Below are 16,822 nucleotides of genomic sequence, written 5' to 3'. Positions count from 1 at the left end.
AGACCCGTTCATGCTGAGCTGTTTGTGTTTGGCTGACAGGAATCTTCCCTGATACTAGCCACGCAGTGGGGGATGGGGGGGTGAAGCAATCATCCCAGAGAATTGGGGGGGGAGGGTTGTGCTGCACATTCACCCTAAAAATCACAGCCCCTCCTTTTAAATGGCCAACCCAACGGGCTTTGCTTGGTATGGGAAAGGAGGGTGCTGCTGTTTGAAACTGTTCCCACATGTTATGAAGGTTGAAGAAGCCGAAACCCTTGCCTTACCATGGCTGCCTGCAAGTCAAATTCTGTTGTCCAGCCAAGAGTGTGTGACATCTCACACCAAACTGGCAGGCACTCAATATAAGAGGTAAAATGCGACCTTGTACCAAAAGCACATGTGCTATGTAATGTGAATCGCTTGATTCAGTGTGAAATAGTCTTTCCTTTGTTCTCTAAAATGTATCTTTTTAAATACTACTTTCCCTTTTTCTCCTTCCACAGCTGAAAATGTTTCTACGCTCCCCCTATCGTCTCCATCCCAGAGTCTAGTGCAGATTAGAGGGCAAAAAAAACCGCACTCGCAATGAAATATTCTCACGGCTCATGCAGTCCTCCAGCACTGAAAGAGCTCAGCAGAATGCATGGAGGCAAACAATGGCAGAGTCCAGGAAAGCATTAAATGAACACGATGAGAGGAGGGAGGAGCGCAATGAAAGGAGGCAGGATGTAATGCTGAGTCTATTGGGGGAGCAAACTGACATGCTCAGGCGTCTGGTGGAGCTGCAGGAAAGGCAGCAGAAGCACAGACCACTGCTGCAGCCCCTGTATAACCAGCTGTCCTTCTCCCCAAGTTCCATAGCCTCCTCACCCAGACACCCAAGAACACAGGGTGGGAGGGAGGCTACAGGCACCCAGCCACTCCACCCCGAGGATTTCCCAAGCAACAGAAGGTTGGCATTCAATAAGTTTTGAGCTATAGTGTGGCCTAATCCTTCCCGCCTTCCCTCCTCACCCACCCCTTCCGGGCTACCTTGCGAGTTTTCTCCCTATTTGTGTGATGAATTAATAAAGAATGCATGAATTTAAAACAATAATGACTTTATTGCCTCTGAAAGTGGTGATCAAAGGGGGGAGGTCGGTTGGCTTACAGGGAAGTAGAGTCAACCAAGGGGGCAGGTTTTCATCAAGGAGAAACAAACAGAACTGTCACACCATAGCCTGGCCAGTCATGAAAGCTTCTCTGATGTACAGGGCACCCAGCTGTGCTCTTCTAATTGCCCTGGTGTCTGGCTGCACGTAATCAGCCACCAGGAGATTTGCCTCAACCTCCCACCCCACCATAAACGTCTCCCCCTTACTCTCACAGATATTGTGGAGCACATAGGAAGCAGCAATAACAATGGGAATACTGGTTTCACTGAGGTCTAACTGAGTCAGGAAACTCCACCAGCAAACCTTTAAACGTCCAAATGCACACTCTACCACCATTCTGCACTTGCTCAGCCTATAGCTGAATAGCTCCTTACTACTGTCCAGGGTGCCTGTGTATGGCTTTATGAGCCATGGCATTAAGGGGTAGGCTGGGTCCCCAAGGATAACTATAGACATTTCAAAATCCCCAACAGTAATTTTCTGGTCTGGAAAGTAAGTTCCTTCCTGCAGCTGTTCAAACAGACCAGAGTTCCTGAAGATGCAAGCGTCATGCACCTTTCCCAGCCATCCCACGTTGATGTCGGTGAAACATCCCTTGTGATCCACCATTGCTTGCAGCACCACTGAAAAGTACTTCTTGTGGTTTACGTACTGGCTGCCAAGGTGGTCCGGTCCCAAGGTAGGGATATGCGTTCCGTTTATCGTCCCACCATAGTTAGGGAACCCCACTGCAGCAAAGCCATCCACTATGACCTGCACATTTCCCAAAGTCACTACCCTTGATAGTAGCAGCTCAGTGATTGCGTTGGCTACTTGGATCACAGCAGCCCTCACAGTAGATTTACCCACACCAAATTGATTCCCGACTGACCGGTAGCTGTCTGGCGTTGCAAGCTTCCAGAGGGCTATCACCACTCACTTCTCAAGTGTGAGGGCTGCTCTCATCTTGGTATTCTTGCACTTCAGGGCAGGGGAAAGCAAGTCAAAGTTCCATGAAAGTGCCCTTATGCACGCAAAAGTTTCACGGCCACTGGGGGAATCATCCCAGACCTGCAACACTATGCAGTCCCACCAATCTGTGCTTGTTTCCCTGGCCCAGAATTGGTGTTCCACGTCATGAACCTGCCCCATTACCACCATGATGTCCAAATTGCCAGGGCCCGTACTTTGAGAGAAGTCTGTGTCCATGTCCTCATCACTATCGTGATCACGCTGTCGTTGCCTCCTCACCTGCTTTTGCAGGTTCTGCACATACTGCAGGACAATGTGCAAGGTGTTTGCAATGCTCACAACAGCAGCAGTGAGCTGAGCGGGCTCCATGCTTGCCGTGGTATGGCATCTGCAGGAGAGCAGAGTTGCAGCGGAAGTGGTGGATGACGACGATGGTTAGCAGTCCTACTGCACCATCTGCTGACAGCAGTATGGCGTCTGCACAGAAAAAACGCGCTAAACGATTGTCTGTCGTTGCTTTCACGGAGGGAGGGGCGACTGACGACATGTACCCAAAACCACCCGCAACAATGTTTTTGCCCCATCAGGCACTGAGAGCTCAACCCAGAATTCCAATGGGCAGTGGAGACTGCGGGAACTGTGGGATAACTACCCACAGTGCAACACTCCAAAAGTCAACACTAGCCACGGTAGTGAGGACTCACTCCACCGACATAATGCGCTTAGTGTGGACATACGCATAGACTGTATAAAATCGATTTCTAAAAATCAACTTCTATAAGATTGACCTCATTTCATAGTGTAGACATACCCTAAGACAAAACAAAAAAAAGAGTATTCCATTTTCCACTTATTGATACAAGTTTCTACAGATATTAATAGCATGATCCCTCTAACATCCTCTGCTTAGGGAACCAAATAATTTGCAATACAGAATGTGTATGTTATAAGACAGTGCTTACAATGTTCTTCAGTGGAGCTGAAACCAGGCAGCTTCAGCTTTAGGTTAGAGATGAAAAGCTACTGTAGCAATATAAAGCCTTTCAGGAACAGTGCATTCCTTTAAATAAAAAACCCCACAACCCATTCCATTACTCAGGTGAATTTAATGTAATGTTACACTGTTCCATGCAATGAACATTTACTATCAACGTGGTTTTGTAATGGAGTTGAAATCTGAGAGAGAAAAGCAAGTCAGTGTATTTTGAGCCAATTGGATGTAAGCCCAGTGCAACAGTCCTTACTCAGACAACGTGCCAGTCAGAGTAAGCAGCTTCTAAAAGACTACAAGATCTTGGCAATATGAAAGAAACAGCAAAATCATCTATTTGAAGGTTTCATTTTTCAGACTATATTAGTTCCCAATCTGCTTGCATCTGAAAATCTGGGTTCTCCTCACATGCTGCATCATAAAGATGATGTTTTTTAAAGCGGTGAAGTCATTGTGTAAAGGTTAAGGAGTTAGACTGAACTTTTCCTTTTGGTAACACCTATACCAGACACTTCTAAGACAAACAAACAAGACTGCAAGATCTTGGCAATATGAAAGAAACAGCAGAATCATCTGTTTAAAGGATTCATTTTTTTCAGACTATATTAGTTCCCAATCTGTTTGCATCTGAAAACTGAAACAAAATGTCAATATTGGTTAAAAGTGAGGTATAGTTTGCTACGTTATTTTTCTTGTTTTTAATTTTTATTTGTATCTATAGGGGAGACTTTACATTGTTAAAGTCCTGATAATTTTTTTTTTATTTAATGGTGTTTCTAAGTTTCCTGATTTTAATTTAATTTGCAATGTCAGTTCTATGTGCACTTTCGCTGTTATTATTATTCATATGTATCTACACCAGGGGCGGGCAAACTTTTTGGCCTGAGGGCCACATTGGGTTCCGAAAATTGTATGGAGGGCCGGTTAGGGGAGGGGGGCGTCGCCCAGCCTTCACCCCCTATCCCTCCCCTGCTTCTCACCCCCTGACAGACCTCCCCAGGACCCCTGCTCCCATTCAACCCCCCTGTTCCTCACCCTCTGACTGCCCTGACCCCATCCACCCCCTGACCACCACCACCCCCCCAAACTCCCCTGCCCTCTATCCAACTCCCCCTGCTCCCTGCCCCCTTACTGTGCAGCACAGAGCACTGGGTCAGGCCGGGCTCTGCAGCTGCGCTGCCCCAGGAGCTCGCTGCTCTGCCGCGCCACCTGGAGCATTGTGCTGAGGCTGCAGAGAAGGGGGAACAACGGGGGAGGGGCTCAGGGGCCAGGCAGGAGGGCCCTGCGGGCTGGACATGGCCCATGGGCCGTAGTTTGCCGACCTCTGATCTACACAGTACCATAACCTGTCATGGTATTTGACATAGACTCTTAAAAGACAGAGCCCCTGACATGGGGAGCTTACAATTTAAATTAAACAAAAATAGAACAGGAAAAGATGCCAAGGAAAGGGACAGGGATAAGAGTGAAAGGGTTAAAATGAATAATAATAATGCTGATCATATTATAATTCTTATTTTAAGTAGAGATGGATGTAACACAAAACAGGAGAAATAAAGAGCCCAGGAATGGAAGTCCACAATGGAAAGCAAAGTGAAGTAGGTTCTGAGGAATTTGAAGACAGAGAGTAGGGACGTTTGATGCATAGGAAAAGGATATTGTTCCAAGCATGGAGAGCAACATGAAAAAGGGGATAAACGCAAAAGTGGGAGGAGGGAGCCACAAGGGAAGAAGAGTGGGCAGAGCGCAGGAGGTCAGGTGAGGGAGGTGAGGAGTGACAGGAGAATAGAGATGAGATGTCAGCAGGGGCAGAGCCATATGGAGCCTTGAAACTAAATAGAAGGAATCTGAACTTTATGCGAAAAGAGACAAGGAGCCAGAGAAGGGACGCAAGGGATGTGTGTGTGTGAGAGAGAGAGAGAGAGAGAAAGTAGCAGGGGAGGAAAGGTATTTTAGCTGTTGAATGTTGGAGAGACTGAATTCAATTGAAGCTAGACAAATTCAGACTGGAAATAAGGTGTATATTCTTAATGGAGAAAGTAATTAACCATTGAAACAATTTACCGAGGGTCTTGGTGGATTCTCGATCACTGACAATTTTGGAACCAAGAATGGATGTTTTTTCTAGAAGATATGATCTAGAAATTATTTTGGGGCAGTTCAATGGCCTGTGTTATATGGGAGGTCAGACTTGATGATCACAATGGTCTCTTCTGGCCTTGTAATCTACAAATCTAAGAAGGAAGAGGGAAGAGTCAGAGATGCTGAAGAGGAGGAGTTTACAGTTGTCCGTGGGTATGTCTTAGTGGTCAAAAATGGTGTGTTTATCTACTGTGTTAGCTCAACCAAGTTAGCTTAAAGTGATTGAAAAGTCCTGTTAAGCTGTAGACTTACATATTAGCTGGCCTTGTTCTTACTACCCCAAAAGCAACTGATTGTCTTGAACTGAGCTATTCAGCTGTGCATTAAAACAATATCTGCCTGGTTCCAAAACCACAGCAGCTTATTCCCCTACTGGAAAGGCAGTACTATCCCTTTCAGGTCTGTCAGAGCATCTATAGAAAACTGATCAATAAAGAAGTTAATTATATTTCTCAAATGTGTGTGTTTTGGGAGGGTCCTGTATCATTTTATCATTTCATTTTATAGGCCCGTTTTGCTACCTACTGGATGATTTCTTGGTTCTTTTCTCCTGAAAAGGACTGAGGGAAATTATTATTCTAGTCTTATTTTCAGATTGCCATAGACTAAACAATGAAAAAGTGTATTAGGAACATAAATACTGATGTAGCCTGGGTAGATGGCAAATATTTAGAAGACCTAAACTTTGCTGATGATATTGCACTACTGAGCGACATCCCTGATAAGTTACAAACAAAGACAGACAGCCTGGCAAAATAAAAAAGCAAGCCAAGCAGGGCTCATAATTAGTTATACTAAAACAAACATCCTTGAAACCCAGATGTCAAGCAGTAACATCACATTAGAAGACAAATATATCAAGACAGTAGAACAGTTCACCTACCTGGACATCACCATATTGGCCAATGGCCATCTCAAGAAAAAAGTGACATCAAGCATAGGAAAGCCACACCATTTACTAAACTCAGCAACATATTGAAATCAAAGATATATAGCTCCAGAACAAAACTCAGAATTTTCAATTCAAACAATCTCAGTGCTAACATATAGATGAGAGAGCTAGATATTTACCAAAATGTTAGACAGAAAACTAGACACCTTTGAAAATAAATGCCTAGTAAAGATTTTGGGAATTGATTGGAACAACCTTGTTACTAATGAAGAGATATGAGAAATCATCAACCAGTAGCTCATTTCCACCAGAATCAGAAGGAAGAACTGCACTTATTTGGGGCATGTACTCTGGATGCCAACACACAAACTCCCACCTGAAGCTGTCAAGTGGAAATCAACTGGTCTGAGGAAACAAGAGCACCCAAGAGAAACCTTAAGAACTGTTAGCAGGGAGGGTAGAACAGTCAGTCTGAACACCATAGAGCAGATGGCAGCAGCAGCAGATGACAGAGAGGAATGGAAGAGACTAGTTTCTGCCCCATGTGCCAATATTGGGATGAGAAGGATGTAATGGTAAATAATTTTCAAACTGAGGAACTGTTTGGTTTTCATAACGCAGGCAGGATGCATGAGGACTTGCAGATAATACCTTTTCACATATTTTTCCTGAAATCCGAAAACATTCCATTATCTTTGTGCAGGGAAAGATTTATTTTTTCTATATCCTACAAACACACATGATGGGGTGATTCTCCATTAAAATTAGCACTGAACACTTCATTGTCAACTATGTTTTAGCAACAGAGAGATTATAGAATTTGTTTAAAGTTCACAAGAAATGCTAACACTTTGGCCTGATTCTGATCCCGGTGACATAGGTATAAATTGGGACCGCTCCACAGAAGTCAGTGAAGCTACATCAAGGTAAAAAGGTATAAAAAAGATCTGAAGCAGGCCTTTTCTTTCTAAAATACATGGATTAACTTCACTTTAATTAGATAAAGTGATTACTGTATACGCATTGGGTATTCATACATTGAGTTTCCTATATGCAAATTATTTGGTTGCATGAAAAGGCATAGCATTTTAGCACTGGATAAGCCTTATCTATGGGCAGATAAAGTATTATATTAAAAAAAGCTTACTATACAACTAGCTGTCATAAACAATGGGTCAAATAATGTACAATGTGAAACATGAAGCATACAAGCAATAGTAACCATCTGCCTTTGCACAAAATATAATAAGAAATTTGTCCAGGGTGTTATTTTTAGACATGCCACTGGGAGCAAATTCATCTTGAGTGAGGGATAGTCAAGAAAAATTGTGACCGGGAGGACAAAGGTTTCTAGCTAGCCAAACTAGAAGGCTGATTATGACAAAGCCTATGTTATTATGTGTATTTGCCTCCAAGGTAAATTAAACTGAATGTTAGGAGAACTGAGACATCACTGAGTCCTTGTTGTAGTAAAGACATACGACTGGCAATAATAAATAAATAATAGTAATCATGATAATAATAACAAATAATTAATATGAGGCCCATTTCATCTTCAGACTCCTTTTACAAATATCATCTAACTGATTAATTAATATTCACAGCAGCCTGCAAGGCAGGTAAGTATGTATTATTATTCTTATTTTATAGTGAGGAAAATACAGAGAGAGAGAGTAAGTTACTTTTACCCCAGCGTAGTCACAATTAAGGCTGGGATTAGAACTGAAGCATTCTTCGATTCTATCTATTAGTATTAGCTGTTTTTATTACAGCATCTCCAAGAATCCCCAATCAGGATCAGAGTCCCATTGTGATGCATGTTGTACAAATAAGTAATTTAAAAAAGGCAATATCTGCCCTTCAGAGAATGCAGACTAAACAAAAACAGGATATTACATGTGGGTGTAGCACTCAGTGGAGGGAACTGGAGAAAGAAAAACAAGGGAAACAGGAACACATAATAACGATGTAGATGAATTGCTTAGTGCAGTATGTTGGGGGGAGTGGCTCCTCCCCCTCTGGGTCTGTGGGCAGTCAATCCACCCCACTACATTTCCAGGGGTCTCCTGACATGGGGAACCAGCAGGGCAATGGGAGACATGAGCTTGGGCCTGTGATCGGGGCTGAACAACAAACACAGTTACAAACTCAGGCCTGCAGTCAGGCTGGGCAACAAACAGTCAGTTAGCCCAGACCCCTGCTCAGGGCGGGGCAGTAGAGAATCTAAGGGGCTCAGGCCTGCCCTTAGGCTGGGCAGCAAAGAGTCAGGCCTCCTAGCTCTAGCAGAGGGCCGACAAGCTCAGGCTTCTTGCCTAAGAAAGGGGGAGACTGCCACCCATGGCTTGGGGTGACGGGGGGACACACCCACTCCACTGCGTACCTAACAGTGGTAGAGCAGTCTGCCACTGGGTCAGCGAGGATCCTGACCACAACATGAAAAAACAATGAGGAGTCCTTGTGGCACTTTAGAGACTAACAAATTTATTTTGGAGTGATGCATCTGATGAAGTGGGTTCTAGCCCACGAAAGCTTATGCCCAAATAAATTTGTTAGTCTCTAAGGTGCCACAAGGACTCCTCGTTGTTTTTGCTGATACAGACTAACATGGCTACCACTCTGAAACCTGACCACAACAGCATTGCAGCCAGTCAGGGGTCCCTACCCCTGGGCTACTTCCCAACTCCCCCTCAGGGTGTACCCAGCTCTGTAGAGGGTCATCCTGGTCATCAGGGAAGAAGGCCTCTGTCAGCATTTGCAGCTCCTCCGTGTTTGGGTCTGTAAATGGCCCTGGTGGTCCAGGCCAATCCTCAGCTTCCTGGGGGGTCAGCAGCAGCCTCCCAGCTCGGGAGTTTACATGAGGCATCTGGGTCCTCCAGAGACTGCCTCCCAACTGAGTTCTCTGGCCTGCCTTTCTGGTCCTGCCCACTAACTTCTGGCGGGAGGGTTGAGCATGGCATGCCTCCACCCACTAAGGTTTAATGAGAGGCTCCTCCCCCTCCAGGTCTGTGGGCGGCCAATCCACCCCGCTACACCTACATAGATTGCAAATTTTACTATTTTTTACTAATTAAGATGAATGATTTTTTAAACACCAGGCTAGCCATTACCTTTAGGGGGGCAATTTACTGTAGGTATGACAGTAGAGGGTAAGTTCTGAGAGGCTATTTGAAGGACAGGGTAGTGGCTTTACAAAGTGACCAAAGAAAGTTACACCACATTGTAGGGAGCAGCACTGAAGAAGGAGTGATGGCAGTTATCAGTGTGCCAGACAAACCCATGATGGAATGTCTCACTTACAAATTTATGACCTAATTATTTTCAATAATAGCAAGAGGTAATATTGAGTATTTCAAATACCAGTTTCATTTGCAAAATGGCAATTCTGGATTTCATACTCAGAGAAAAAAATATAGTGGAAACATCAAGCTACCTCTTGAGCTTGAATTGAGTGGGCTGTACTAGATGATAGGAGAATACTAATTTGGATCGATTTTGGAAGATTTTTGGACATAGATCCTAAGAGATATGAGGAAATATTTGAGCCATTAGTGATTATCTTCAAAAAGTCATGTAAGAAGGAGAGATTCCAGAGGACTGGAAAATGGCAAATATAGTAGCCAATCTATAAAAAGGGGAATAAGAACAACCTGGGGAATTGAAGACCAGTCAGTTTAACTTCAGTATCTGGAATGATAATGGAGCAAATAATTAAGCAATCAATTTGCAAACACTTAGAAGATAATAAGGTGATACGTAACAGTCAGTATAGATTTGCCAAGAACAAATCCTGACAAACCAACCTAATAGCTTTCTTTGACAGAGTAACAAGCCTAGTGGATAGTGTGAAGCAATATATGTGGTATATCTTGATTTAGGAAGGCTTTTGATACTGTTTCACATGACCATCTCATAAACAAACTACGGAAACGCAGTGGGTGCATAACAGGTTGGAAAAGCGTTCTCAGAGAGTAGTTATCAGGAGTTCACAGTCAATTGGGGTCCCACAGGGATCAGTTCTGAATCCATTTCTGTTAAAAATTGTCATCAATGATTTGGATAATGGCATAGAGAGGACACTCAAAGTTTGCAGGTGATACCAAGCTGGGAAAGGTTGCAAGTGCTTTGGAGGATACGATTAAAATTCAAAATGATCTGGACAAACTAGAGAAGTGGTCTGAAGTAAATAGGAGGATATTCAATAAGGACAAATGCAAAGTACTCCACTTAGGAAGGAACAATCAGTTGCACACATGCAAAATGGGAAATGACTGGCTAGGAAGCAGTACTGCGGAAAGGGATATGGGGTCATAGTGGATCACAAGCTAAATATAAGTCAACAGTGTAACACTGTTGCAAAAAAAGCAAACATCATTCTGGGATGTATTAGCAGGAGTGTTGTAAGCAAGTCACAAGACGTAATTCTTCTGCTCTACTCCATGCTGATTAGGCCTCAACTGGAGTATTGTGTCCAGTCCTGGGTGCCACATTTCAGGAAAAATGTGGGCAAATTGGAGAAAGTCCAGAGAAGAGCAAAAAAAGGATTAAAGGTCTAGAAAACCTGACCTATGAAGGGAGATTGAAAAGATTGGGTTTGTTCAGTCTGGAGAAGAGAAGACTGAGAGGGGACATGATAACAGTTTTCAAGTACATAAAAGGTTGTCACAAGGAGGAGGGAGAAAAATTTTTCTCCTTCACCTCTGAGAATAGGACAAGAAACAATGGGCTTAAATTGCAGTGAGGGCAGTTTAGGCTGGACATTAGGAAAAAATTCTTGTCAGGGTGATTAAGCACTGGAATAAATTGCCTAGGGAGGTTGTGGCATCTCCCTCATTGGAGATTTTTAGGAGCTGGTTACGAAAACATCTCTCAAGGATGGTCTAGATCAGTGGTGGCCAAACTGTGGCTGGCAAGCCCATGCAGCTCTTTTATAGTTAAAGTGTAGCTCACAAAGCCCCCTACACCCTGCCCCCCATTCTCTGTCTACCAGACTGGGGGGAGAGCTCAGGGCTTCTGACCTCCTGTGGGGTGGGGTGGGGTGGTGGGGCTAGAAGCTTCTGGTGCCTGCTGAGAATGGGAGGCACAATTTAAAGTTTCAGCCCCTCAACAACTTGAGGCACGCCCCAACCCTGAGCAGCCCCTCCCTGCATCTCTCAGGTGTTAGCTCCTCCTGGAGAGGCAGCAGCAAGCATCTGGCAGCTTCAGGGAGGGGCCACTGCTTTAGCTTCATGGGGAGAGGCAGCAGCAAAAGCAGTGGCTCTCTCTGCAGCTCCCAACTGTTTGCTGGTGTCTCTCCCTACTGCCGTAGCTCCCAGGTTGCTGGCTGAAGCAGCTGATGTGCAGGGATGAGGGCTCAGCAGCACCATGTGACCAAGCAAGGCCAGCAAACCCTGGCAAAAATCGGGGGAGAGGGGGGAGGACATGATCCCCAAGCATCACTTCTGGCTTCTGCCCTGCGGGGAGGGAGGTCTCAGGACTTCAGCCCTGCAGGACATGCTGTTGGGATGCAGAACTTCAGCAAGAGCAGGGCTTCAGCCCTGAGCCCTGGCAGGCACCTCCCATGGGGCTGATGCCCTGAGTCCCCCTCTACCTGCAGGGCTGAAGCCCTGAGCCTGGCAGGTGTGCCCCAGCTCTTGAACTTTTGGAGATCATCGTATGGAGCTCAGAGGGTCAGTAAGTTTGGCCACCCCCTTCTAGATAATACTTGAGTGTTGGGGACTAGACGAGAATACCTCTCGAGGTCCCTTCCAGTCCTACGATTCTATGATTATTTATTTTTACATGGTCCCAGACTACTGGACAGGCATGATTTTAAATAAATTAAAATAAATAAATGTACTGCTTAATTAAACAAAATTATTATAATCACTGCCTCTTATTTTTCCAATCTATAATTCTATAATTGTTTCCCTATTTTATTAAGGAGAGTAGTATACAAACATGTTAGAAGTTCCTCACCTCTTGGTCACGCTATCTGTAGATGTCAAGCACTTGACAAGGGTGGGTAAGGAAATGTGCTATTCCCGTATACAGATGGAATAACTCAGGCTCAAAGGGGTTATGTGACTTTTCCAAAGTTACATGGTAAATACATGTCAAACCCAAAGGGCAAAGCCTTACCCCCTACCCTAAGGAGATGCTAAATAAATCACTCAGATTTTCAGCATCAAAGCTTTCCTCTTTTTAAAATGGGATAACAATCATAATTAGCAAAAAGAAAAGGAGTACTTGTGGCACCTTAGAGACTAACCTTAGCACTTTTTCACCTAGAGTTCTTAAAGTGCTTGACAGAGGTCTGTAAACAAATATAAATAGCTCAGTTTGACTGAATGTGAGCTTGACTGTAATATCATTTACTCCAATTTTATACCAGAGCCATTCCACTACTTAACAACTTCTTATATGGGAAATTGACCCTATTTCATGCAACAAACTGAACAGTTCTTAAATTTTGCAAGTAGAAAAAGTAATGTGTTTTCGAACAGTTCTCCTGCAAGTCCCATATACAATCTACTATTATAATTTGCTTAGGCAAGTGTAGAAAAGTCACATTCTCCCTTATTTCCCCCCGTAAACAATCTCAGTACTCACATTTTTAAAGTTCTGTTAAATGTTTATTTTCTTAACATGTTTTTAAAAATTTAATGCTGTCCGTAAATCTAGTTTAATTGTGTTTCAGATGGCAACAACCTTTCAAGTGGCTCTTCTTCAGGTAAATCTATCTGTTGTTATCCTGTTACTTCTTGTGTTCTGTGTATATTATTTCAAGGTCTTGCTGAGTTTTACATTACCCAGCCAGAGAGTAAGTTAAAGTTCAGCTCTTGCCACAGCTCTCTGACTACTCTTTTCAGCAAAACTGTAGCTATAACACTTGAACTATTAAATCTGAGATTAGCCTGTATGAAGATAAAACCCAAATGTAGTGAAGGTTGTCAGTTTATTCTGACTGTAAATCCTGAATACACAGAGCATAGAATTCTATATATCTAGAGGTGAAATAAACCATATGATGGAAATATTTCAAGCTGTATGAATTAGTGTTTGGAACATGACTTCATAAAGAGACCCTCCTCCTAGGGTTTTCACTTCCTGGTCTTGCAGACAGAACAAATGCTATCTACTCGATAAAGTCTGGTGATCTAGTTAATGGTAAAGGCTGGCAAGTTCTTGCAAGTTTCCAGTGATAAATAGGATAGATTCCTTCTCAGATTTCAAGACTTCTTTACTTTGTGGTAGAAGTCACTAAAGGATAGTACTAGCCGAATAATTCATTGCATATAATATTTATTATGACTGACATTTTTTCATTAAATAATTATTTACAAATAATTGTGTTCATTTTTTAACATAATATGTGGCAAAGAAAGAAGATTACAGTAAGAAATGATATTTTCTGTTTGAGGGAAACAAAAACACATTCTTTTCCACCTAGCACTTTAAATGACATGAGATGGATGGAGCTAAAGTTGACACCTAGTGTAACTGGAGTCTCCTATAAATACGGCTTACCTTCCTTTTCACTGATTTTGAACCAGAAATGACAAAAAACAAAACAAAACCCTAAGATGCCTAGTAAATTTAATATAAGCAACAGGGAACAATATAATAAAATCTGGATAGACAGGTAGAGAGATAAAATAAATATATATGTTTATAAACACATAAACATATAAGTGCTTATTAATGTCATACACATAAAGTGCCCTCTGTAGTTTGTCAATGTGTTAAGACAGCCGGAGAGATAAAATAATATTCCCACATGCATGGAGGAATAAACAAGGCAGTCATTGTCCCAGAAACATGGGAGCTGCAGAAGAATTTAAAGTGGAATAAAAGTTCAACTTAAAATTTATCAGAAAATGGGAAGTAAAGTAACCAAACTGTCAGGTCCAAGTTAGGGGGTCCTTTATCTTGCTCCAGCTTCCAATCTGATACCTGAAGATGCTTTCTTCTTCCTGTAAGGAAGGAGAGAAAAACAAAGCAAGCAGAGGAGATAATTAGGGGACCAAGAAAATGACTCACGTGTTACATGCCTCTATGTTTGAGTGTGTGAAGAAATAAGAGGTGGGAAAAACATAGAGGTGATCATAACTATCATGCCTTATTCTCAGGTCTGATAATCCCAGGGAAGCCAGAGGCATGCAGTGCATTTAAACACCTGCTATTACTTTGGCCATGGGGTCAGTGTTTGGGATTTTATTCCTGAAAAGAAATTGGTTCCTTTTGATTCTGAGTCTGATGACAAAACCCCTGTGCACTTTGTTGTATGAGTGGTTAACTGTTTTCTTCCAGCCTGAAAGCAGGCGTTCAACAATAGCCTGCCTCTGCATTTCCAATAACCTGCATTTTGGAATGATTCCCTGCATGCAATTATCAGTCCATCACTAAAGAGCAGTCCCTCTGCTGCTCTCACAAATAGATCACTTGGCTCAGCTTCAGGGAAAGTCTGAGAAGACCTGCATTATTGAGTAAATTCATGGTCTGGATAGTCAGTCAGGGATGCTTGTCAGGGAACTGTCTAGCCTGACTATTACTTTCATCAGCACTTCCTGAAGTACTGGAAAGCAGGACAAATTCTGAAGTGTGATTGTAAGAGCTGGTGAACAGATCCAGCTGTGGACAATGCAGTAACTATCACATCCTTTTTCTACAGATCCTGTCTACTTATAAGGGGGCAGTTATTGTGATTAGCTAGAAGCCAGGCAAGCTGTTTTCTTTGCTCTGACATAACATCCAAACTTATACAGCCAGATCAGTCATTCACTCTGATCTACTTAGCACAAGTTTGGTCACAGATGATGCCACACTATTGTCACCTGACAACACCTGGACATGGGCACCCCATGGGCAGCTGCAGTATGGTTTTAGGGCTCTCCAGACTGGGAGAAGCTCTCATGTTTGATCTTTGTTGTGCAAAGGAGGCATTTTGGCTCCTTGAGGGATCTGTCTAATATTACTGGAGTGAGTAATCTAGGAAAGAAGGCTTCGGAGGAAGAAACACCAGGTGAAGTCCAGGCAAGTAGCCTGAGAGAGGTTCACACTTCCTTCCCAGATAGGCACTTTTATTAAAGCCTCAGAAATCACGTTTACAGGTCTGTGTATTAGAGAGTGACTAAAAGGAAACAAAGGGGGCATAGCTGCCAGACACATCATGTAACCTGGCTAAATACCTGTGATGGGAGCTGATGCTGCCTCCCAACACATATTGGTTGTGGATGCCCTTTTGGAGAATAGACTGTTAGGGTAAGAGATCAGGAAGCCACTATGTGCTGAGAAATACTGTTAAGGAAAAGTTAGCACATGTGACTCCATTTTGGTTTGGGGCCCACCATTGTTTAAATGCCAGCACATCATACACCAGGAGGAGTAATCCTTAGATATCAAATCCCTGTGAAAATCCTCCTCCTTGCCTCCAGCCTGCCTTGACTCCCAGTATCTGGTTTTTGTCAGTTTCTAACTCCCTGTCTCTTGGCCTTGATGTGAGGCCTCCCATCCTGATAATAAAAGTTACTGATGCATAGCTTTAGGACCATGCTGTGTAATTAACATACTGGTATAGCACGAGGAATGCACCAAGCAGGGATAGGTGGTAGATAAGACAAGGGTTTGTTTATTGGCTAAGGTTTCCGATGCACGAGGGCAACATGCTTTGCTAAAAGGTATATAACCTTTGTATAATTTGCATTCAGGGTCCCCTCCTGGCTAGCAGGGGGGCACCACGCTCGAGCGTAATAAACTTAGTGTCTTTTGGGAACTCTGCAGTTGTGGACTTTGTTTCTGTGCCTCAGCCTAGATTCGAACTGTGCGTGACCTATCAGGTATAATTCGCAGCACTGGTGTGCGTGTCCTATCAGGTATAATTTGCAACATTTGTGTGCGTGTCCTATCAGGTGTAATTCGTAGCACTTGTGTGCGTGTCCTATCAGGTGTAATTCGTAGCACTTGTGTGCGTGTCATACCAGGTGTAATTCGTAGCACTTGTGTGCGTGTCCTACCAGGTGTAATTCGTAACAATACTAAACAGAGAGAGTGAGTTAACGTAGAGCTTTCTGCATCTACCAGAAATCCCAGTGCCTTCAGCAAGTGTACTGAAATTGAGATAAAAAGAAAATGAGTACTTGTGGCACCTTAGAGACTAACCAATTTATTTGAGCATAAGCTTTTGTGAGCTACAGCTCACTTCATCGGATGCATTCAGTGGAAAATACAGTTGGGAGATTTAAGCTTTCGTGAGCTACAGCTCACTTCACCTCCCCACTGTATTTTCCACTGAATGCATCCAATGAAGTGAGCTGTAGCTCACAAAAGCTTATGCTCAAATAAATTGGTTAGTCTCTAAGGTACCACAAGTACTCCTTTTCTTTTTGCAAATACAGACTAACACGGCTGCTTCTCTGAAACCTGAAATTGAGATAGTTAGCCTTAGGCACATCTCTGACTCTGCTGCAGTGAAGATGTTGTGTAAGCAAATACGCATTTCTGCAGCTGGAGTATTTAGGAGATATAGAACTGGTGCCATCACCATTGTAAAGACCCCTGGGGCAGTACCCAGGCCAAACGCCATTACCTTCCATTGATACAGAACTGTAACATAGTACAGGCTTAGGAATTTCTTGTCATTTAGGTGCATGGGGTTACCATGGAAACCCTATTCAGATAATTTTTTGCTGGAATGTCCGTCTTAAAAACAGTAACTTACACCTTTGAGACTAT

The 16,822-nt window shown here is 43.2% G+C and overlaps 1 protein-coding gene across 9 annotated transcripts in view; it reads left to right on the top strand.

Moving 5' to 3' along the window:
• The window catches only part of KCNH7 (potassium voltage-gated channel subfamily H member 7), a 343,750-nt gene that overhangs the window by 211,298 nt on the left and 115,630 nt on the right, over window positions 1-16,822 (top strand). For 5 of the 9 annotated variants that reach the window (XM_073305640.1, XM_073305644.1, XM_073305637.1 and 2 more), the window contains exon 4: window positions 12,789-12,821. The exons of the other annotated variants lie outside the window; for them this stretch is intronic. In XM_073305640.1, the coding sequence (XP_073161741.1) occupies window positions 12,789-12,821 (33 nt within the window). The remainder of the gene's footprint in view (window positions 1-12,788; window positions 12,822-16,822) is intronic. 9 annotated transcript variants of the gene reach the window in all.

The sequence above is a fragment of the Lepidochelys kempii genome, chromosome 11 (assembly GCF_965140285.1).
Source record: "Lepidochelys kempii isolate rLepKem1 chromosome 11, rLepKem1.hap1, whole genome shotgun sequence".
NCBI classification, from domain to species: domain Eukaryota; kingdom Metazoa; phylum Chordata; order Testudines; family Cheloniidae; genus Lepidochelys; species Lepidochelys kempii.
Note: the sequence above shows the minus strand (reverse complement) of the source record. Positions and strands in the feature narration are given on the sequence as shown.